We start from the raw sequence: 25162 nt of genomic DNA on the forward strand, positions 1-25162 counted from the left end.
TATGCTTGTGCAATGGAGGATTTCAAGTGTTGCTGTCAGGGGCTGAGCTCTTCTGGTGTAAACAGCTCCATGGTAGATGCAGTTTCTGGTGCCCTCCTGAGAGCCAGCCAGGGATCCCCACTAGTCCAGATTTTGTCCTGGGGAGAATCCTGGGCTGTAAATCACATGTCATAGTCTTGGATCAGGATAACGGATTCTGATCTGCTTTGACTCCCAAAGAACAGGAGAATTCGGTACCTAGAAAATTGTAATTTCTGCCTCTAAGCAGAGCAAAGAAGACACTAGCTGAGGCTATTATTCTTTGTTCTGGTCAGAAAATCATGTGTTTAAGGTACAGAAACATACTCCATTGACCTCAAATAAAATGGGTGGGTAGTGAATGTTGTAAGGATACAATGATGGACAAAAAGACATAGAGTCCAGTCATAAGATCCGGAGAACTCAAGGAGGTAGGTCAGGAGTGAAACAGACCTGGGTTAAATTTGACTCTGCAACTTACTAGTTGTGTTATTGTAAGCAAGTCATCTTGTAACCCTACAAACTCTTTCCCCCTTTACTGTATAGGGAAACTATTTTCTTCTTCCCTCCTAAGCTGTGAGGATCAGATGTCATGTAAGACGGCCAAGAACGATGGCTGGCATGGACTAGCTACCCAACAATATGCTTTAAAATGGCTTGATGCCCTAAGTGTGGCTCATGGGAGACTCCTGGGGCATCCCCAGAAATAGAAACAGAAGAGATGGTTTAGGGAGTAGGTGATGAATTACATTTTGGATATGCTGAAATTTTCAGCTGAACAGGATATTCAGGTAGGAAGTTCCCACAAACCAGTGGAAATGCAGGATATGAATTCAGAAAGAAGGCAAGGCTGGCTAGAGATCAGATTTGGGGTTCATCCAAAGAGAAGTGATAATTACATTACTGAGAGTAGAGCCACTGAGAGTACTGCGGTAGAACAAATAGAGGAAGAAGGGCATCAAAACTACGGGCATAAGCCAATTTAAGTAGAGGAACAAAGAGGGAAACACGGGAGGGAGTAGCTAGAGAAGTGAGAGAATTAGGAAGGTGATAGTACAGAAGGGTTGAGAACATTTAGGGTTTTCAGTGCTGTTAAGTTCTTTGGTGATTGTAAAGTTTTTGCAGATGAATTACTTTATCACTGTCTTCGAGTTGGTATCATTCCTAGAGAAGTTTTGGGTGTAGCCATGAAAAAAGTGTAGGTTGCATCTATGATTTACATAATGTTAAAAGAAATAAAACATCGCTCTTTGAAAGTAGAACGGATACATATATACTGTATATATGATGAGAAATTAACAGAATGTTCGAAAAGGGCAGTTTCAAAAATATTTACAAGTATATACTCTAACACTTTGCCCTAATTACAATCCTGGGAGGATGTATAGTGCGGTAGAGAGAGCAGAAAATCAGAATCATAGTCTTGGGTCAAATCCTGTGACCTGCTTGAAGGGTCTGTTTTTTCCTTCTCTAATAACCGGAAGATTATATCACTAAATAATAGCATCTATTATTGTGATAATTAAATGAGACAATGTATATGAAGTACCTAGAACAGTGCCCAAAGTACAGTAAATGTTATCACACTAGTATTGTTTTTGTGTTACGATTATTGTCTCCTTTACAGTCCTCCTTGTACTTTAATTTTATCACTAGGTGGCAGCAATGTTCTCTTAACCAGTTTAGTGGCAACTTTCTGGAATAGATGAGATCAGTGAAGGCTTATCCAACAGGAGGATGTGTGTAGGGCACCAGAAAAACAGGGGGAGAGAGGTCATAGATAGAGATAGAGACAGAGTGAGAAAAGGAGGGAGGGGAGGAGGGAGGGAGAGGGAAAGACAGAGAGGGAGAGAGAGACATTGAGAGAGATGTTTAGAAATAATTTGATATTTCAAAAGAAAATACTGAAATAGTGATAATGGGGTGCGGGTAGAACTAGATCTATATTGGATATCCTTCCACATTCTATAGGATTTAGTGTTATTTTTGTTTATAAATCCATGTGGAGGAGTGGTGGTTACCATACACTGTTGACCCTTGAACAATGTGGGCTCAGGGACACTGACCCCTGCACAGTCAAAAACCTGAGTATAACTTATAGTCGGCCCTCCATATCTGTGGTTCCTCTGTTTCCAAAGATTTATCCATCCTTGGATCATGTAGTACTGTAGTATTTACTACTGAAAAAATCCACATATAAGTGGACCTGCACAGTTCAAACCCCTGTTGTTCAAGGGTCAAGTGTATTTTCTCTGCTGATGGTTTTTAAGGATCTATACTGGTCCTAGATGAGATTTAGTAAAATCAGCTGCCTAGTAAATGTCAGTAAAGCATAATGTGTTTTACTGTTCATTTGAATCAAACCATTAATCTCAATTATAAAAATATGGCTATTTTCTTCTATGTAAAATATTCCTTTTACAATAAGATACTTAATGGTACATTAGTTAGCTATTGCTCTGTAACAAATATCCCTAAGGTTGGTGGCTTAAAATGATGAACATTTGTTATCTTGTTTTTTCTCAGGGCCAGGAATCCTGAAGTGGCTTAGTTAAGTGGTTCTGGCTTAGGATCTCCCATGAAGTTTCAGTGAGGACATCAGCTGGGACTAGTCATCTGAAGGCTTGCCTGAGCCTTGGAGGACCTGCTTCCAAGATGTTTCACTCACATGGTTGGTAGCAAGAGGCCTCAGCTCCTCACCAGTTGTTGGTTAGAGGCCTTGATTCCTTTGCATGTCAATAAGCTGAATTGAGTGTTCTCCCAACATGGCAGTCGACCTCTTCCAGGGTTAGTGATCTAAGAGACAGGGCAAGAAGGAAGCCACAATACCTTTTATGAGCTAGTTTGAGAAGTCACGCTCTAACTTCCACCACATTTATTCAAAGTGAGTCATATAGGAAATAACTAAACACAATTTTCAGGAATAATATATGTATACAGGAAATGGAGTTCCCAAATGGAGAAATCACAGACTGATTTCTCTCAGCGTGACCCTGGACCCACCACATTCTCTCCCTGCGTCTTCGTTTCTTCATCTATAAAAAGAAAACAGGCCACGAAACCATGGCCACTTCAGCTGTAAGGTGGCCTATCTCTGCCCCATCCGGGTGTGACCTCAGTTAACACCTTGGTCTCTGTTTTGTCTCTAAAATGAAATGATCCTAGATGGTGGATTTGAAACTTTTTAGATCCACTGAGAGAACTGTATTTTACACTGAAACTTCACATACACACAGGTATGTGTATGAGTACATATGTATAACAGAAATGAAACTTCCACAAAATGATACTTAAAAACACTTATTTGCATGTTATATTCTCATTATCCCTTCCCGTCATTCTACGTTAATCCATTAAAAATATTCGGGTGAAAATCTACTGCTTTGATTTCACAATCCATTAATGGCTTCACCATTCCTTGCGTTAAAATACCAACACCTCCTTTCACTCCTGGCTGCTCCTTTTTCATTGCTACTAGAACAGAAATGTTAAAGAGCAAGGGAGTCCTCATCTTGTTTCTGGGAGGCACAAAAGTATCCTCTACAGGTGGGTCAACACTACCAGCCAGCTCTAATTAGGCAGGAGTTAGTATCAGAAGTAGCTTGTCAGGGTGGAAAGGGTACCACGTTTAGCTTCAAAAGTTGGCCCTGTAACTCACTAGCTATATGACCTTGGGCAGTCCTTTAACCTCTCTAGTTCATTCCTCCTCTCTACAATTGGAATTAGTAATCCCTCGCCTATTGCATAAAGTTGGTACTAGGCTCAAAATTATATAATTGGGCACTTACCCTGTAGCAGAGAATTTACAGACCCGATCTTTGAACCTCACAACAACCCCGTAAGATATAGAATATTACACTTGTTTTATAGGTGAAGAAATTAAGGCTTAGAGAACTTACGTAGGCAAGATCTAAAGTCAGCAAGTGGCAGAACTAGAATTCCAAACCAGTTCTGACTCCAAAACCGTCACACAAAAGAGGTAAACTATTAATATTTTCATTTGATGTTAAGTGGTGGCCACCTGACGTACTAAAATATAGGCTCATCCCGAATCACCACAGTGTAGTGACTTCAGAAACTAGTCCATCAGGCCACGTTTTCAGATCCTATTTCGCCCTTAACACACATGAGGTGTTTCGAGCTTTAGGGTTTAAAGCGGCCCTGACGCACCGGGGCCCGCGGGCACTAACAGCTCTTCCGCTCTTGCAGGGCACCAGTGAGACTCACGCACTGTCAGCACGTTAGAACCGGGCGCGTTTCTACAAGTGCTGCCCCCAAACCAACACCTCAGGTCGCTTCACACAACCTCCTCACACTCATAAGCGTTGTTTTTAGGGAAAGGCCTCGCTTACAGCCCTTTCTGTCGCTGTGGGCTTTGTCCCGTCAAGCGTGAGCCAGCCCTCGGCTGTGGGACGTGGAGCCTCCGCCCCGAGGGGACCCCGCGGGGCGCGTGTCCCAGGCCCGGCGCCCAGGCCTCCTCGCGGTCGGGGCCGGCGCCACAAAGCCCTTTATTGAGGCTGGGGCTTGACACAGGGCCGCCCGCAGCTACCGGCACGAGAAGGAAGGAGGAGCGGGACCGCGGCGTGTGCGCGGCCATGGGCGACTAGATGGGCGCGCGCTCTGCCCTCGATCCCCAGGGGACCGCGACCCTCCCGGACCCCAGAGCGTCGGTAACCGGGCGTCGGCGGACTCTCCCAGGACCCGTCTCGCGAGGCCCGGGCGGAGTGGACGCGCCCGCCGCATGTGTGGTGCGGCTGGGAGGGGGGGTGGTTTGAGGCGCGGGCGGCGAGGGCCTGCCCTCACCTTCTTTTCTCTCTCCCCTCACCTCTCCTCCCCTTCCCCCTCCTTTCCCCATACCCTTAATTCCGCCGCTCCCGGCTCCGGGCCCTGTTGGCCGCGGGTTCCTCCAGGGGTCTCCGCGTCCGGCGAGGGGGAGACTCATCCCGAAGAAGTGTGCGCTGGAAGGGAAGTGGGAGTGGTGCTTGAAGTGGGCCACGTTTTAAGTTCAGAGGATTTATTTATTTATTTTTTTGCGGTACGCGGGCCTCTCACTGCTGTGGCCTCTGCCGTTGCGGAGCGACGCGCAGGCTCAGCGGCCATGGCTTACGGGCCCAGCTGCTCCGCGGCATGTGGGATCTTCCCGGACCGGGCCACGAACCTGTGTTCCCTGCATCGGCAGGCAGATTCTCAACCACTGCGCCACCAGGGAAACCCCTAAGTTCAGATTTTTGAGAAAGGAAAAACCTGGGAAGGTTTGTATCCTTTAAAGGGCTCGGGCGGAGGACGGGAAGTTCCTGTGTCCGCAGAGCTATTTGTCGCTTAACATTGCCACAGTCAGACACCTTTTGGTGATGAGGTATTTGAGTCAGTTTGGTAGACTTAGGCAATGACATTATACCGGGCCGGAATGCCGATGCTGTTCACCTGGCATCTTCTCCTTACATGGGAAGACATGATAAAGTGAGTTCGTGGAAAATAAAAGAACACAGTTCTACATTAGGAATTAAGTTCAGTGAACGTTGATTAGGGACGTTCTTACATTCAGAAAATATTTTTCTGAATCTTTTTTATTATTTGGATATTAAAAATATTCAAGTGAATATTTTATTTTAATATTAATTAGTTGCATTGCAATCATTTCAGACAAAGTGAACAGAATATCTGAGTCATTACATCAGACAATTAGGAAATTGGACTGTAATAATTCACCATGGCTTATGGCTTGCCAAGAAAGAACGCAGTGGAAACCATTTTGAGGTGCAATTGTTATAAAGTGTAAGTATATTTATCCTGGTAAGCGTTGACTTGGGCTGGGGAGTATCCTTGTTAAAATAAAAGTATTGGACACCCTTACGTTCCCCATGAGATACCGGACTATATGAGGCATTCTCAGGTGTCTGGGTACTGATATTTTTAAAAGGAAAATGCTTTTGTAAGGATTTATAAATTTTCTTACTTGGTTTTTAGAACAAAACAACACTGTGAAATGAGGAAACTGAGGTTTGAAGAAGTGGTATGATCCAGGTCCCACAGTCATGTAGTAAGAAAGTGACAGGGTTAGAAGTCTGAGTCTTCTTTACTCCAAAGCAACATTTTCCAATGCAGACAACCACTTTAAAATCCCTCTTTAGATAGTGTAAATCTACCTAAAAACGCCTTGGTGTCAGATATATCTTAACAGAACACTTAATTAGCTGGTACAGAGAGTCAGTTTTGCATCCTGTACATTTTGTCAGGTGATGTGTGGACATCAAGAAGACCTGGGTTCAAAGCCTGGCCCTGCCACTGGCTCCCCATGCTGCCTTGAACAAATTACTTAACTTCTCTGTACCTTGGCTTCCACATCTGTGAAATGGACATATCAATACCTACATATATGGTGTGGAATACAAATGAAGTAATGTATGTAAGGTACTTGCATGTTGCCTGACATAATAGTAAACCCATAATAAACATGTGTTGCTACTACATGGTAATTTCACTCTGTTACCTTTTTAAAAATTTTTGGACTTGTTTTTTTAAACCTCTCTGCCACAATGTATGACCTATTAGCGTGGTGAGTCAATTGAATTTTACTTTTTGACAGTGTTCTAAGAAGTAAATGGAGACACCCCACGGGGTTGTAATACCAGAGATATGGGAAAACCAGAGAGAACTCATCATTGCATTCTATTTAGATTTGTTATTTCAGTATGTATTTAGACATTGAACTATAGATAAATACCACTGTAGTCATTATTGTAAACATAATTTTTATAACAAAGATATTCCTGTATCTGGAGAATGATTTAAAGCACTGATTCTGTGGTTTTGGCTATATAGCATTTTATGTCACGAATAATATCTGCAAAACCAGTATCTTTATCACTCTCACAGAAAGTATTTGATATTCTATTTATAAGAGCAGCTAAATTAAGAGGAATAGAATGGTAGTAGCAGTCTTTGGAGTTCACTAGCTCAGGTAGCTCCTCACCTTGGGCTTTTTTTGGTTAAGTATTTTTAGAAGATTATAAAAAAATACACTAAAAAACATTCAAACAGTATAGAAGCATTTGAAAGGAAGATAAAAATGTTACCTCTCAAAAAAAAAAAAAATGTTACCTCTCACATCCGCATTGCCATCCCTGCCCTACCCACCCAATCCTGCTCAGGTAAAATGTTTTATATATTTTTTAGAATTTCTGTCTGTTACATAAGATACACACACACATATGTATATATACACACATGTTTTTACACATGGGATTATATTGCTCCCTCCGCACCTATATTGTGTGTAGCCTAGTGGTTAAGAGCACAGATTCTACAGTCTGACTTTCTGGGTTGAAATTTCAGACCCAAGCCTTGTGACCTTGAGCAAGTTGGTCTCTGTTCTTGTTTCCTAATCTGTAAAATGAGCATAACAGTAGCATCTGTCTACTTCATAGGGTTACTCTGGTAATTAAATGTGTTTATATATGTATACTGATTAAAACAGTGTCTTGCATGTAGTAGGTGCTAGGTAAGCACTAGCTGTTTTTTTTTTTCTTTCTTTCTTTTTTTTGGCTGCGCCATGTGGGTTGTGGGATCTTAGTTCCCTGACCAGGGATTGAATCCCGGCCCTTGGCAGTGAGAGAGTGGAGTCCTAACCAATCGACCGCCAGGGAATTCCCAGCATTAGCTGTTTTATTGCTCATCTTTCCAAATCAATATATAAGGATAAATCTCATTCTTTCATTACATGTATGTACTACAGTTTGTTTAACCAGGCTGCTCTTTTTTTGGGGGGGGGAGGGGGGTGTAGAATTGCTTTACAGTGCTGTGTTAGTTTCATCCACACAGGGAAGTGAATCAGCCATATGCATACACACATCCCCTCCCTCTTCTATCCCCTCTCATCCCACCCAGCTAGGCCATCACAGAGCACCAAGCTATGCTATACAGCAGGTTCCCACTAGCTATCTATTTTACACATGGTAGTGTATTTATGTCAAACCTAATCTCCCAATTCATCCCACCCTCCCCTTCCCCCACTGTGTCCACAAGTCCGTTCTCTATGTCTGCCTTTCTATACCTGCCCTGCAAATAGGTTCATCTTTACCATTTTGCTAGATTCCACATATATGCATTAATATACGATATTTGTTTTTCTCTTTCTCACTTAATTCACTCTGTATGCAGACTCTAGGTCCGTCCACATCTCTACAAATGACTCAATTTCATTTCTTTTTATGGCTGAGTAATATTCCATTATATATACCTACCACCTCTTCTTTATCCATTCATCTGTCAATGGACATTTAGGTTGTTTCCATGTCCTGGCTATTGTAAATAGTGCTACAATGAACATTGGAGTACATGTGTCTTTTTGAATTATGGTTTTCTCAGGATATATGCCCAGTAGTGGGATTGCTGGGTCATATGTTAGTTCTATTTTTAGTTTTTTAAGGAACCTCCATACTGTTCTCACAGTGGCTTTTATCAATTTACATTCCCACCAACAGTGCAAAGGGTTCCCTTTTCTCCACACCCTCTCCAGCATTTGTTGTTTGTAGATTTTTTGATGTTGCCCATTCTGACCAGTGTGAGGTGATACCTCATTGTAGTTTTGATTTTCGTTTCTCTCATAATTAGTGCTGTTGAGCATCTTTTCATGTGACTCTTGGCCAGCTGTATGTCGTCTTTGGAGAAATGTCTATTTAGGTCTTCCACCCATTTTTTGATTGGGTTGTTTTTTTGATATTGAGCTGCATGAGCTGTTTGTATATTTTGGAGATTAATATTTTGTCTGTTGCTTCATTTGCAAATATTTTCTCCCATTCTGTGGGTTGTCTTTTCATCTTGTTTATGGTTTCCTTTGCTGTGCAAAAGCTTTTAAGTTTAATTAGGTCCCATTTGCTTATTTTTCTTTTTATTTTCATTACTAGGAGGTGGGTCATAAAAGATCTTGCTGTGATTTATGTCAGAGTGTTTTACCTGTATTTTCCTCTAAGAGTTTTATAGTGTTTGGTGTTACATTGAGGTGTTTAATCCATTTTGAGTTTATTTTTGTGTATGGGGTTAGGTAGTGTTCTAATTTCATTCTTTTACATGTAGTTGTCCAGTTTTCCCAGCACCACTTATTGAAGAGGCTGTCTTGTCTCCGTTGTATATTCTTGAACCAGGCTCTTCTTGATAGATATTAAGGTTATTTTGTGGAGTTTTTTTGGGACAAACAATGCTTCAATGAGCATTCTTGTAAATACATCTTTGTGTATTTGTTCAAGTGCATTTATAATAATTATAGACTTCAAGTCACTCCTTAAAGTTAGATGATAAAGTAAGAATTAAGTTGGAGGAGGAAAACAGATGGCATGTGTGTAATACACTCACTTCCCCTACTTGTACCAAAGCAGGTCTTTCATCTTTCCTCATGCATATGAACTCACGTTGACTGTAGATGAGAAACATAGCTGATATTTTAAAGTTCCAAATTAGGATACATAAAACAATCCATTAAAATTTCATTGTGATTATTTTTAAATATTGTAGTTTGGGGTTTCATTCCCTTTTCCAATTTTCTAAGGATTCTCTTGGTACTAGTGCTTCTATATACACCTAGGTTACATCCCAGCTCTGGTTCTCTGTTAACTTCTGAGTCTTTGTTTTCCTTTTCTACCTCCATGGTAGTTGTAAAGATTAAAGTCAGATCACACACTCAAAGCCTTAGTGTGTGCCAAGCTCTCTGCTCAACATGTGAGTATTCCCTTTGTCCCTTCCCTAATGTAATCATATTTTTGATCAACCAAAAAAGACTTGGAGCTTAGTTTTTTTTTTCTTTTTTTAAAAAATTAATTAATTTTTGGCTGTGTTGGGTCTTCGTTGCTGCGCACAGGCTTTCTCTAGTTGCGGCAAGCAGAGGCTACTCTTTGCTGCGTTTCACGGGCTTCTCATTGCAGTGGCTTCTCTTTGTTGTGGAGCATGGGCTCTAGGAACATGGGCTTCAGTAGTTGTGGCTTGCAGGCTCTAGAGCGCAGACTCAGTAGTTGTGGCACTCGTGCTTAGTTGCTCCGCAACATGTGGGATCTTCCCGGACCAGGGCTCGAACCCATGTCCCCTACATTGGCAGGCGGATTCTTAACCACTGTGCCACCAGGGAAGTCCCAAGCTTACAGTTTTTAACTACATCCTCTTTAAGGACATGTAAAGATTGGATTGACTCCAAAGAGGCTGTTTTTTGAGCAAAAATGTCTGTCATCATAATTTATGGTCATTTTCAGTATATCTCTACATTAGTTAATATAAGCCTCCTTTTCCTGGCTAGGTTTGCAACTCTGAAAAATCCTGAATACTCTCCTTTAAACCAAAATGTCTAGTGGAAAATAGAACTGAGAATTCAAATGTCTTCTCTATATCCTGCAGTAGATGTCTATAAATATTTATTGAATGAATTTTTCCCCTAGACAGGAACCGTGGGAACTTGTATTATTCACAAAGACCTGGTACACAAACCTAGCCAACATCAAGTTGCCTTTCTTGGAAGAAATTGCATTTGGTAGTTCTATACACCTCAAAAAATGTAAAACCATTAAGGATGGTGTGCTCCCTTCAGCAGAATGTAAGTTCTGAAGGAACTACTTTATTATACTTTTTAATTTGAATTTTATTTACTTATTTATTTTTATACAGCAGGTTCTTATTAGTTATCTATTTTATACATATTAGTGTATATATATCAATCCCAACCTTTCATCCCATCACCACCTGCCCCCTCCCTCTGGGCTTTCCCCCCTTGGTGTCCCTATGTTTCTGTAGGAAGTGTTTCAATAAATTGCAAACTCTGTGTGTTATTTTAATTATTAGACAAATGTTTAAATCTGATCATTCACACCCATACTCCCTATCTATGTAGCCCTGTCTTGTTTAGTATTCAAGAATGTGAATTTTTCTGTGTGCTAAATATTCAGTTTTGACTAAATTATGCCTGGTGAAAAATGTCAATTGGATTGCATCATGTATTTTATTTTTCAGCCATCCAACTTGAAAGGGAGTATGAAATGAAGCGCTTGAATAACCTGAAATGTGAGGAAAATGTAGCCGAGGAAATTCAGTTTTCCCTAAGGGAAAGGCCAGTTGGTTTGAGAAGACCTCTCCCACCTAAGTGACAGTCATCTACAGTTGAATCTGTACTCTGTGCTTTCTGCATCCAAAGAGGATGAAGGACTCTGACCTTCCACTGTGTGAAGTTTGGTGCAGTCATCTGAATGCCCCCTGGTGGATAAGCCAGCTCCCGTGGGTTAGTTGACAGCTCTGAACAGATCTTCTGGGTCCCAGTCACGTATTTGTACCTTTGTATCACAAGCAACAGTACTGTAAGTAAATGAAAATGTAGCTGGCATCGAGTCATTTGTGCTATTCATTTTGATTTTTGTAAAGTTGCACTAAGGAAAGAAGAAACTCCTTGTCAGAGGCGTCCCCCCACCAAGAGACATTATTTTGAAGAATATTTTGAATTTTCGTCTTTGAGACCCCAAGGAGGTACCAAGGAAGGAGAGAGGGAAATTATTTATAAAATGATTAACTTTGAAAAATTTTGTTTGATTAAGAAAAATTGTAGGTTTCATTTTAGTAACTCTTTAGTTTCCAGTTTTCAATGAAACATCATTTACTATTCTCATGTGGTACTTTATTTTTTTAAAACATCTTTATTGGAGTATAATTGCTTTACAATGTTGTGTTAGTTTCTGCTGTACAACAAAGTGAATCAGCTATATGTATACATATATCCCCATATCCCCTCCCTCTTGAGCCTCCCTCCCACCCTCCCGATCCCACCCCTCTAGGTGGTCACAAAGCACTGAGCTGATCTCCCTGTGCTATGCAGCTGCTTCCCACTAGCTGTGTATATATGTCAATGCTACTCTCTCATTATGTCCTAGCTTCTCCTCCACCCTCTGTGTCCTCAGGTCTGTTTTCAACTCATGTGGTACTTTAAAGTGGCAAGTAGAACTTACTTCATTTTTGTTCTTCTAAAAAACCGTCTTTTTTCCTTTTGCCTAATTTCATATTGTCTTTCTGGGATACCCTCTGGAGCATGTGGAACACACATACATATGTGAAAATGATATGAAAATACAAAGACAGCATCTGTGAGGAAAACTCTTATTTGTACAGAGTGGTTGGAGAATGGGGAATTAACTGGAAAGAACTGGATTTGCATGAACAAATTTTCCTAGAATTCGAATCCAGTAAAGCACGCTTGGATGTGAAAGTTATATTTAAGCACAATTTAGTGTTAGATGACCCAGTAGGCATTTTATGATCTTCTGGTATTTTAACCTCATTATGAAAGGCATTATGGCATAGTATTTAAGAGTACATACTTTAGACCTGGCTGCCTTCTTCAGATCCCAGCTTGGCTACTGCTAGTGGTGTGACCTGGGGTGAGTTACCTTACATCCTGAGCTTCAGTTATCTTACATCATGTAAGATAAGGGTAATACTGGTACTACTTCATAGAATTGTCATGATTAAATGAAAACTGCCTGGTACACAGTGAGAATTACTCTAGTGTTAGCTATTAGTGTGATCAACATTTCCTTTGTACTGCTGTAATCTTAGTATCGAAGATGTGTGACATTGGGCTGACTCTGTTGACCTTTGTGGAGACCAGAAATCTTGAATTTTCAAAAATTTGGTTTTATGCTTGTCAATGTATATGTACTTGCCAGACCGTATGACCTAATTTTTTAAAATTTAATTTTTATTTTATATTGGAGTACAGTTGATTTACAATGTTGTGTTAGTTTTAGGTGTACAGCAAAGTGATTCAGTTATACATCTACATAGATCCATTTTTTTTCGGATTCTTTTCCCATGTAGGTTTTTACAGAGTACTGAATAGAGTTCCCTGTGCTATATAGTAGGTTCTTATTAGTTATATATTTTATATATAGTAGTGTATATATGTCAATCCCAAACTCCCAATTTATCTCTCCCTCCCTTCCCCCTTGGTAACCATAAGTTTGTTTCTATATCTGTGACTCCATTTCTGTTTTGTAAATAGGTTCATTCGTACCATTTTTTTAGATTCCACATATAAGCGACATCATAGGATAATTGTCTTTCTCTGTCTGACTTCACTTAGTGTGATAATCTCTAGGTCCATCCATGTTGTTGCAAGTGGCATTATTTCATTCCAGCCTGACATTTTAGTTCAAAATCTGGCCACTGTACCTATGGCATATCCTGATCTTTCTGTTTATAAACGACAATCTATGATAATCAGCTTGTCACTTATGTCTTTCTCTTAAAAGAAGCATGGAAAATTTGTGTGAAAAAAGCCACTGTGTAACTCAGAAGCATATGTATTGGTTTATGTCTGCTCTTAGGAGCCACCAGGGGACCTTAAGCATCTTACTCCTCACCTCAGAGCCTTACACCCCTAGTTAGAAACATTAATTGGGGGTATGAGTTACATGCTTCCATACTTCTTCAGAGCCGTTGTGAAAATGGATAAATATGTATCTGTTTGCAAAAAGCTTTCTGGAATTAAACATTTTAATATTCCTTAGGAAAAGGTGGGATTTGAGAAAACTTCAGTTTCCCATCATTCTCTTGGGAGAAAAATCTCTGCTTGCAGCTTTAAGATTCTTCTAATTGTGTTTTTAGGTATATATTTCTGAGCCTGCTTTAAACTGTACGTATTTAAGTAAAATTACATCACAAAATATATGTAATATGTGTATGTACATCTCTCTCCTGAAATGACATAAGAAGAGGAACAGTTTCTTACTTATGTTTGTACTCTGGTGCCTTATCTTGATGCCTAACTCATGTAGCCCCTTAATAAACATTTATTGATCATTGATTGAAAATTTCCATATGGTCAAAGTTTCATAATAGAAAGTACTTCATAGTTGTATTTACTTTTTGCAGTAGGATAATTTTTATGGAGAGGTAGCCATGGTGTCATTGAATATGGGCTCAAACAGTTCAAGACAAAGATAAGAATGAACAAATATACAATTTTACATAAAATGTGTTAAAGTTATAAAAATTTGTTTTAAACTGTAACAATTTTATTTGCATACTAAAATTTTGCTCCTTTACATCTCTGACCCCTTCCACTTTGTTATTGATGTCACAAGTTACATATTTTTATATTGTATACCCATTCGTATAGATTTATAGTTACTTTTTATGCTTTGTCTTTTAAATTCTTTACCAGCATTCAAAGAGCACCACCATTACAGTATCACAGTATTTTGTGTTTGTCTATATATTTACTTTCACCAGTGACATTTATACTTTCAGATGCTTTCATGTTACTATCTAGTGTCATTTTGTTTCAACTTGAAGGACTCCCTCTAGCATTTCTTGTAGGGCAGGTCTAGTGGTGATGGACTCCCTTAATTCTGTTTATCTGGGAAAGTCTTAATTTCTCCTTAATTTTTTTCTTTTTTTTGTGGTACGCGGGCCTCTCACTGTTGTGGCCTCTCCCGTTGCGGAGCATAGGCTCAGGACGCGCAGGCTCATGGGCCTAGCCGCTCCACGGCATGTGGTATCTTCCCGAACCAGGGCATGAACCGATGTTCCCTGCATCGGCAGGCGGACTCTCAACCACTGCGCCACCAGGGAAGCCCTGTCCTTAATTTTTTTTTTTTTTTTTTTTGCGGTACCTGGGCCTCTCACTGTTGTGGCCTCTCCCGCTGCGGAGCACAGGCTCCAGACACGCAGGCCCAGCGGCCATGGCTCACGGGCCCAGCCGCTCCGCGGCATGTGGGATCCTCCCGGACCGGGGCACGAACCTGCGTCCCCTGCATTGGTAGGCGGACTCTCAACCACTGCACCACCAGGGAAGCCCCCTCTCCTTAATTTTTGAAGGTCAGTTTTGCCAGATATAGAATTCCCAGCTGGTAGTTTTTTTCTTTTCAGCACTTTGAATATATTATCCCATTCCCTTCTGGCCTGCAAGGTTTCTGCTGAGAAATCTGCTAATAATTTAACAGGAGCTCCTTTATACATGATGAGTTGCTTTTCTCTCACTACTTTCAAGATTCTCTCTTTGTGACTTTTAACAGTTTTTTTTTATAATGCATCTCAATGAAAATCTCTTTGGTTGAGCCTAGATGGCGTTTTTTGAGCTTTTTGAAGTTGAATATCCATTTTCTTTCTCAAAGTTGGGAAGTTTTTGGTCATTATTTCTTCAAGTAGGCTTTCTTCTTCTGGGACTCCCACAATGTATATCAAGTTGGTCTTCCTGGTACCCCACAAAGTCTCTTAGACTCTCTTCACTTTTCTTCATTCTTTTTTCTTTTTACTCCTCTGACTCAGTAATTTCAAATGATCTTTCTTCAAATTCAGTGATTCTTTCTTATGCTTGATCAACTCTGTTGTTGAACCTCTCTAGTGAATTTTTCAGCTCAGTTATTGTATTCTTCAGCTCCAGCATTTGTTTTCTTTCTTTTTGTGTAGTTTTTCTTTGTTGATATTCTCATTTTGTTCATGCATCACTTTCCTAATTTGGTTTAGTTCTCTATCTGTGTTCTCTTTTTAGCTCACTGAACGTCTTTTTTTTTTTTTTTTTTGTGGTACGTGGGCCTCTCACTGCTGTGGTCCCTCCCGCCACAGAGCACAGGCTCCAGACGTGCAGGCTCAGCAGCCATGGCTCATGGGCCCGGCCACTCCGTGGCATGTGGGATCTTCCTGGACCAGGGAACAAACCCGTGTCCCCTGCATTGGCAGGCGGACTCTCAACCACTGCACCACCAGGGAAGCCCAAAATCTGCAATTTTTTTAGGATCAGTTTGAGATTTATTTTGTTTATTTGAATGGGCCATGTTTACTTGTGTCTTTGTAGGCTTTGCGATCTTTGGTGAGATTTTGGCATTTGAAAAGCCAGTCTTTACAGACTGACTTTGTATGGGGGAAGAACTTCAACATATGGGGGAAGAACTTTAACAATCAGCCTGGCTAGAGATTTTGTGGACCTCTCAAACCTTTCTGGAGATACATCTTCTCTGGGTTTGTGTGTATAATTTCCAGGTAAAAGAGGTTTGTCCACTTCCTCACTGGAGCCTGTAATCTCTTGCTCCCACTGTTGTCTGTCTGTGATAGTACACTGTCTCTGGTGCTGTAGCAAACTGCAGTGCTTGTGTTCATTCTCTGTGGCCTCCAACATGGTATCCAAACTGCTGTCCTCATCAGTGTTCTGAGTCAGGTGAGACAGAATCCCTTGAGGAGCCCCTGAAAAGAACACTGGATACACAGTTACTCTTCTCTTTCCTTCCTGAGGGAGAAGCTGGGAGTTGGGATTTTTCTTTTGATCATCCTATACTGTGCCAGGGAGAGGGAGTGGCTAGGGTGGGTAAATGTCATGAGTTCTCCTACTTGCTTTGATGCATCTCTTCTTGGCTTTGTGTTCACCTGAGGTGGTACAACATCTTAACTGGTTTCTGGAGTTCCCACAAGGGCAGTTTGGTCTGTCTATTGTTAAGTCAGTGTCTTCTGAGGGATCAAGAGCCTAGGGCTTCCTATTCTATGATTTTGCTGACATCACTCTACAAATATGCGATTTCTGTTATGTTGATAGTACACCGGGATTTTAGGGTTACGTATAAGGATGAGGTTGCAAACCCATGCATCCCAATATCAAGTAGGTAACATAAATGAACAAAATGGGCCAGTGAAGCCATAAAGGGAATCCAGAGACAGGAGAAGTGGAGAGCATGCATCTCCTTCAAAGGGGCAGCAGCTTCTTAGCTCTTGCCTATTGATGCCATTCTAGAATGGCACCAGGGGGAAAATCTTCCAATTCAATTTTCCCCAGAGGGTAAATCTTCCAATTTTTCAAGAGAAAATGGAAATAAAGATGAAGAAGAGCACAACTTGTTATTGTGGAAAATTTCAAACATACCTAAGTAGTAAGAGTAAGAAAATGAACTTCCATGTTTCCATCATCCAGCAGCACTTATCAGCTCATGGCCAATTTTATTTCACTTATGCTCTCTCACTTTCCACACCATCCCAAGCCCCCATAACTGGGTTATTTTGAAGTAATTTCTAGATATCATATCAGTTCATCTGTAATTACAGAAATGCAGATTTTATAAATGTGAACATTTCCAATTTTATAAAGGATAGACCAATCAAAGCATACATAAGGGGGCCATAATCCACCTGTAGGTCCAGTTTGGTTTCTCATTAGGGAGTTGTATCTGGTGGTTGGTGCTTTAAAATATTTAGAAGCTATTGTCTGAATTAAAATATTTAGAAGCTATTGTCTGAATTATCTTGAGATACTTTCTTCTATCTGTGACATGATGGCTCAAATGGAGATTGTTGCTCTTAAGAGTTTTTATGTGGGTGACCCATTTGACTTGGTGATCCTCAGACCTGGGAAAAGTTGTCAGAAACTTAGGGTCTGTATGCAGCCTTGGTTGTATAACTTTGAGGAGGTGGAACTTCCACATTCCTAGTTCAAGTTTGCCTTTATAAAATTCAGATGTGCTTTGTGTAAGATGTTTATCTGCTGAGACTTCCCTGGCAGTCCAGCCGTTAAGACTCTGTGCTTCCACTGCAGGGGGTGTGGGTTTTGATCCCTGGTTGGGGAACTAAGATCCCACAAGCTGTGAGGTACACGGCCAAAAAAGTTAAAAAAAAAAAAAAAAAAAAGATGCTTATCTGCCAACCAGAACCACTCCCAAAGTTTCTTGGCTGAAAGTCTGGGAGTTGGGACTTTCACTCTGTTACACAATTCTACCTCTTCTTTCCACATCTGTCCCTTCCAATTGTTCTTTCTCCCATTTGACTAGTTTTTTTTTTTCCTCCACCTAGGTTTTAATCATTAATATGGCAGCCAGGTTGTTAACTGCTTAAAATGTGGAAAATACCATTTTATGATTGTACAACCAAAGATCAGTCTTCAGCAAAAATTCAGTGTGTTTCTATTTCTTTAGAAATCAAAACCAATTTGCTGTTTTCTTTAAAAAAAATTTAATCACATCCAGCTGCATCAACATATATTTTGGACAGTAGTGGAATTAATTTTGTGTTTATTTTTGTAGTTCACATCCCACCAAGTAGCTTATACTCTTCCCTTTTAGGGTCATTGTCACTAATCCTCCAACAGTTTCCTTGAGAACTGTAAATATCTTCTTATTTAAAGTCCAGAAATATATTGTACAATGTGTCTAACGCTGTTGTATTAGTAAGTTTTAATTTCTTAAAAATCAGGTATGTAAGACAGTGGTAGAAACAAAACTCTAGGTTTTAGTTAACAGGTCTGAGTTCTAGTCCCCTCCCTCCTTTCCCCAATTCATTATGTATCCTTGAGAAAATTTCTTAATTTCAATGGAACCCAGTTCATTTCTCTTTAAAAAAATTATCAGTTTTAAATGTATTTTAAAGGGTAAAATAAAGATTTGTTTTCAAAAGCAGTAGTTCTGTGTATCCCCAACACTCATTTCCATTTCTCAGAGGCAACTAATTTTACCTGTTTCACCTATTTTGTTTTTTACCTCCATGTCTCTAAATAACACTTTTATTTTGCTACTTCTTGGTTTTTTTCCTTTTTAGGCATAATTATGACTTTTTGGGCATAATCTATTGACTTCCCAATGTTGAAGATAGCATTTTGTTTCTTTTCTTTCCTCCATCCTCACCACACATACATAACATTTCCATCTCCCTCTAAATAGAGATGATAATTTTGCTTAGATCTATCTATCTATATAGATATATATACAAAGATATATAGATCAAAGCAAAATTATTATATATATATATACATATATGGCCGTGGCATGCAGCATGCAGGATCTTAGTTCCCCAACCAGGGATAAAACCTGTGCCCCCTGCATTGGGGGCACAGAGTCTTAAACACTGGACCGCCAGGGAAGTCCCCTAGCTCAATATTAAGTGTTGACATTATTATGTGTAAACTCTTCACAGCTGAACCATGTAGTAAACTATGATTATTTTTCCATTCCTGCCACTTATATATGTGTATGTGTGCAGTATTTAGTAATCAAATTAGTAATTAGTTTTCAATGTATTTATTGCTAAATCAACCCCAAGCTCTTTGCCAGTTGTCAGTGTTCTCAAAACATTTCTATATATTCTATCATTTCATCTTCCTAGGAAGTCCTCTGAGAAGGACTTGCTCTAACCTGAACTGTTTATTTCTTCACTCAGAACTAGCTGTCCTGTGATTTCTACATTACCATCTTGGGAATCCACTTCATACTCTGTAGTGTAGGTACTTCTGTTTCTTGTATGTCTAATCACCCTCTTTCTTGCTTTATTCATTTATCATAGTAGAGCATATCCTCCAATAGTTACCTGAGAAAGGGTATATGTGAGGAAAATTTTTTGAGGTCTTATTGTCCAAAGTCTTTATTTTACTCTCAGACTTCATTGATAGATTGGCTGGGTATGGAATTCTAGGTTGAACATATGTTCCTCTAACATTTTGAAGGCCTTGTTTATTCTTTTTAGTTTTTTGTATTGTTAGTGAACATTCCTAAAGCCATTTTTACTCTGGATCCTTTCCTTGAGACCTGCTTTTTTTTTTTTTTCCCCTCTCTGGAAACTATGGCATACTCTGAGAGTAAAATAAATGTGGTAGCTGAAATGAGAACCTTATAAATGTTAGAAGATAAAACAGAGTTTCTCTCAGAAATTCATGTACCTCAGTTCTGGGAAATTACTTTAAATTATTTCATGGATCTTTCCATCTTTTCATTTTCTATATACTTTTTAGATTACTGTTATTCATATACTATACCTTCTGTACTGGCCTTCTAATTTTTAAATCTTTTTTCTCCTGTTTTTTATCCCTTTGTCTTTTGCTCCAATTTCTGAGAGAAACTCTGGTTTATCTTCTAACCATTATAAGGTTCTCATTTCTGCTATCATATTTTTTTCCCTCTGAAGGCTTGCCTGTCTCCTTTTAAAAAAGTAACCTGGGGCCTTCCCTGGTGGCGCAGTGGTTGAGAGTCCACCTGCCGATGCAGGGGACATGGGTTCGTGCCCCGGTCCGGGAAGATCCCACATGCCGCGGAGCGGCTGGGCCCGTGAGCCATGGCCACTGAGCCTGCACGTCTGGAGCCTGTGCTCCGCAGCGGGAGAGGCCACAACAGTGAGAGGCCCACGTACCGCAAAAAAATAAAAATAAAAAAGTAACCTGTTTTATTCATAATGGCTTATCTTCTCTTATCTCTCTGAGAACACAAAATAGATTTTTTCTCCCAGCATTCTACACATTTCCTCAACACTGTTTTTGTTTGTTTACTTTTATTTCTATCTTTTTATGTTAAAGGCTCTCACAGTAATCCAGGCGTGATGAACAGCATAACTTAAGGAAATAATGGTGGGACAGATAATACAGGTCTGGCTCAGGAGTCATGGAAGAAGTAGAAACCATAGGATAATGTCATCGATTGGATGTGTCTGAGTGAAAGAATATGAGAATTTAGGATGACTTCCAGATTGTGAGCTTGGGAAAGGAAGAATTGTCTTGGGTGTGTAGGAGATACATTTAGTCTTAGATATGTTGGTGTCTGAAGTTCTTGGGAGACATTTGAGTGGAGATTGCCAGTAGTAGTGGGCTTTACAGGTGTGCTGCTCAGGAAGGAGATTGTGTAGAGATGAAAGGTGAAACCATAGATATCTTTAAGCTCATCCACGGGGCGTACGTAGAACAAAAGAGGAGAGGTAGTGAACATTCTGAAACTTTGGTTGGCAGTGCAGAAGAGGCAGAACTTTAGGGGAAAAAATGGACTAGATACCTAAATCCTAAATGAATTGCATACTACATTTTATTTTTAATGAAAAATATTCTGGCATAGAAATTTAATAGTAAATAATTGAAATTTTTGGAGAGAATCTTTATTTTTTTTCAGTTGATGAAGGTTCCTCAATGAAATTTCTTCAGTGAAAACATTTAATCAGGGTCAGAGGAGGAAGACAGAAGGCAGGAGAGGAAAGAGAAAAAAAAATTTAATAAGAACTTAGATGCAAAAATTATTTTAGGTGCTCTATTCATACCCTGTAGTCCTCACAACAGCCCTGCAAGGAAGAAAGGGCAAGAACAGAGCAGAGCAGAGTTCTAGCATCAGGGGAAGAAAGTCTAGGGACAGAACTGGGTCAGGGTTTTGACGAAGCAGATCTTATGCCGACAGTTGACAGGGCAGCAAATATGGAGGAGGAAACAAAGGCTTCTCCTTTCTCTCACAGTCTCTAAGTATCTTAGTCTCTAAGTACGTCTTGTTTTCACTCAGTTTCTCTAACGTCTTTTCATCAGAGTCTTAAGAACAATTATCTTCTTTTCTGTTCCAGTAAACGGCACCATTTCCATTCCTTTGTGTAGTTCAGAAGCCTAGGAATCATCTGTGACTCCTCTGTGTTCCTCATCTCCTCTTCCCTCCCAGTCCAATGCATCAGCAACTCTTGTTGGCTCTACCTTCAGAATATGTTCCAAATGTACTACTTCTTTCTCCACCTCTATCACCCTTGTCTGAAACTCCATTGTCTCTTGTTTGGAATATGGAGAAAGCTGCTTAACTGACCTCGTTGCTTCCATTCTTGCCTTCCTACTGTAGTCTATACTCAGCTGCCATAGCAATCTTTAAAAAATGGCAACCGTGTCGGGCTTCCCTGGTGGTGCAGTGGTTGAGAGTCCGCCTGCCAATGCAGGGGACATGGGTTCGTGCCCTGGTCCAGGAAGATCCCACATGCCGTGGAGCGGCTGGGCCCGTGAGCCCTGACCGCTGAGCCTGCACGTCCGGAGCCTGTGCTCCGCAACGGGAGAGGCCACAACAGTGAGAGGCCCAAGTACCGAAAAAAAAAGGCAACCGTGTCATTGCCAAAAAGATCATGTCCCTCCCCTGAGTAACATCCTTTCCCATGGCCCATGAGGCTCTATATTATCTGACACTTGCCTTCCTCTTTGACCTCATTTCTCCCACTCATCATCCAGCCCTACTGGGTGCAAGCACATTAACCTACTTCTTGTTCTCTGACATATCAGACTTGTTTCTGCCTTGGAACCTTTGACCTTACTGTTTACTTTTCCCCAAATTCTCTTCCCTCAGATTTTCATAGTGATGTCTCCTAGTTTTTTAGGACTTAGCTCAAATGACATCTCCTGAGGGAGGCCTCCTGTGACCACCCTAGATAAATTGGCCTTTCCTTTTACTCATTTACAATGATAGCGTTCTGCTTTAATTCCTTTATAGCACTCAGTATCTGCAATTATTTATTTGCTTACTTATTTATTTGCCTATATTATTTCTCTGTGGTGGCTCTACTGTCTATAATAGTATCTACCCATAGTAGCCACTCTATCAATATTTGTTGAGTGAATGAATGTATTACCTTAAAAATTGTTGAGAAGGTACCATTTCTTTTTTTTTTTTGCCACGCCCCGAATGTGGGATCCTAGTTCCCTGACCAGGGATAGAACCCATGCCCCCTGCATTTGAAGCGTGTACTCTTAACCACTGGACTCAGGGAAGTCCCAAGGTACCACTTTTTAAAATCAGTGTTTCTAATGCTTTAAACAAAATTTTTTTAATTAAAAATTTAAATCGAAGTATAACATACATGAAGTGCACAAATCTTAAGTGATAGATTTTTTTTAAATAAATTTATTTATTTATTATTTTTGGCTGTGTTGGGTCTTCATTGCTGTGTGTGGGCTTTCTCTAGTTGCAACGAGCTGATGGTACTCTGTTGTAGTGCGTGGGTTTCTCATTGCGGTGGCTTCTCTTGTTGTGGAGCGCAGACTGTAGGTGCGTGGGCTTCAGTAGTTGTGGCACATGGGCTCAGTAGTTGTGGTGCATGGGCTTAGTTGCTCCATGGCATGTGGGATCTTCCCGGACCAGGGCTGGAACCCATGTTCCCTGCGTTGGCAGGCATATTCTTAAACACTGTGCCACCAGGGAAGCCCTAGATTTTTACATATGTGTACACTCATGTAACCACCATCCAGATCAAGATATAGAACATTCCCAGCACCTAGCAGTCTCCCTCATGCCCCCTCCCAGTTAATACTTTTTTCCTTCTGAAAATTTAATTTTTTTGTTTTGTGAAAGACTTCAGTGCTGTTGTGTTTTCTAATGTGGTTTTGATATTTTGTGGCGGCTTGAAGTAGGATCTGTTTCCTGACTGGGAATCAAATCCAGGCCTCGGTGGTAAGAGTGCTGAATCCTAGCCACTAGACGAACAGGGACTAGTATAGTTTAACCTGTTTTTGAACTTTATATAAGTGGAGTCATACAGCATGTACTCTTTAGTGTCTCTTTAATTTTGCTCAACAATCGTGTCTGTGAGATGGTTCCACATTGTTGCATGAAGCTGCAATTTGTTCATTTTCACTACTGTGTAGTATTCCATTGTACATCTAGTACAATTTCTTTTTTTAATTGAAGTATAGTTGACTTACAATGTTGTGTTAGTTTCAGGTGTACAGCAAAGTGACTCAGTTATATATATTTTTTTCAGATTATTTTCCATTATAGGTTATTACAAGATATTGAATATAGTTCCCTCTGCTATACTGTAGGTCTTCGTTGTTTATCTGCTTTATATACAGTAGTGTGTATCTGTTAATCCCAAACCCTAATTTATCCCTCCCCTCCTTTCCCCTTTGGTAACCATAAATTTGTTTTCTATGTCTGTGAGTCTGTTTCTGCTTTGTAAATAAGGTCATTTGTAATATTATTTAGATTCCACATATATGTGATATCATATAATATTTGTCTTTGACTTACTTCACTTAATATCATAATCCCTAGGTCCATCCATGTTGCTGCAAATGGCAGTATTTCATTCTTTTTTATGGCTGAGTAATATTCAATGTATATATATACCACATGTTCTTTGTCCATTCTTCTGTTGATGGACACTTAGGTTGCTTTCATTTCTTGGCTATTGTAAATAGTGCTGCTATGAACATTGAGGTGCATGTATCTTTTCAAATTAGTGTTTTCATCTTTTCTGGATATATGGCCAGGAGTGGGATTGCTGGATCATATGGTAACTCTTATTTCTAGTTTTTAAAGGAACCTCCATACTGTTTTCCATAGTGGCTGTACCAATTTACATTCCTACCAACAGTGTAGGAGTGTTCCCTCTTCTCCACACCCTCTCCAGCTTTTGTTATTTGTTGACTTTTTAATGATGGCCTTTGTGACTACAGTGATGGTGATACCTCACTGTAGTTTTGATTTGCATTTCTTTAATAATTAATGATGTTGAGCATCTTTTCATGTGCCTGTTGGCCATCTGTATGTCTTCTTTGGAGAAATGTCTGTTTCGGTCTTCTGCCCATTTTTTTGATTGGGTTGTTTGGGTTTTTTTGTTTTGTTTTGTTTTTGACATTCAGCTGTATGAGCTGTTTGTATATTTTGGAAGTTAATCCATTGTTGGTCACACTGTTGCAAATTTTTTCTCCCAATCCATAGGTTGTCTTTTTGTTTTGTTTATGGTTTCCTTTGCTGTGCAAAAGCTTATAAGTTGGATTAGGTCCCATTTGTTTATTTTTTCTTTTATTTCTTTTGCTTTGGGAGACTGATCTAAGAAAATACTGCTATGATTTATGTCAGAGAATGTTTTGCCTATGTTCTCTTCTAGGAGTTTTATAGAGTCATGTCTTATATTTAAGTCTTTAAGCCATTTCAATTTTATTTTTGGGTATGGTGTGAGGGAGTGTTCTCTCATTGATTTCATGTGGCTATCCAGCTTTCCAAACACCACTTGCTGAAGAGACTGTCTTTTTTCCATTGTATATTCTTGCTTCCTTTGTCAAAGATTAGTTAACCATAGGTGTGTGGGTTTATTTCTGGGCTCTCTATTCTGTTCCATTGATCTATATGTTTGTCATTGTGCCAATACCATGCTTTTTTGATTACTTTAGCTTTGTAGTATTGTCTGAAGTCTGGGAGGGTTATGCCTTCAGTGTTTTTTCTTTTTCCTCAGGATTGCTTTGGCAATTCCGGGTATTTTGTTGTTCCATATAAATTTTACGATTATTTGTTCTAGTTGTGAAAAATGTCATGGGTAATTTGATAGGGATTGCATTAAATCTGTATCTTGCTTTGGATAGTATGGCCATTTTAACAATGTTAATTCTTCCAATCCAAGAGCATGAGATATCTTTCCATTTCTCTGAATCATCTTT

At 39.9% G+C, this 25162-nt stretch overlaps 1 protein-coding gene across 1 annotated transcript; it reads left to right on the forward strand.

Moving 5' to 3' along the window:
* The first annotated feature begins 5728 nt into the window (after positions 1–5728).
* Positions 5729–11141, forward strand: C5H4orf36 (chromosome 5 C4orf36 homolog). The gene is made up of 3 exons (XM_065878311.1): positions 5729–5793; positions 10440–10594; positions 11008–11141. The coding sequence occupies exons 1-3, from the start codon at positions 5729–5731 to the stop codon at positions 11139–11141; spliced, it is 354 nt and encodes a 117-aa protein (XP_065734383.1).
* The last annotated feature ends 14021 nt before the right edge of the window (positions 11142–25162 follow it).

The sequence above is a fragment of the Phocoena phocoena genome, chromosome 5, assembly GCF_963924675.1.
Source record: "Phocoena phocoena chromosome 5, mPhoPho1.1, whole genome shotgun sequence".
Lineage (NCBI taxonomy): Eukaryota > Metazoa > Chordata > Mammalia > Artiodactyla > Phocoenidae > Phocoena > Phocoena phocoena.

Coding starts and splice junctions, on each gene's coding strand:
- C5H4orf36 (XM_065878311.1), top strand. CDS start 5,729: ATGGCTTATGGCTTGCCAAGAAAGAACGCAGTGGAAACCATTTTGAGG. Junction 5,794..10,439: donor AGGTGCAATTGTTATAAAGT/GTAAGTATATTT, acceptor TTTTTCCCCTAG/ACAGGAACCGTGGGAACTTG. Junction 10,595..11,007: donor TGTGCTCCCTTCAGCAGAAT/GTAAGTTCTGAA, acceptor TTTATTTTTCAG/CCATCCAACTTGAAAGGGAG.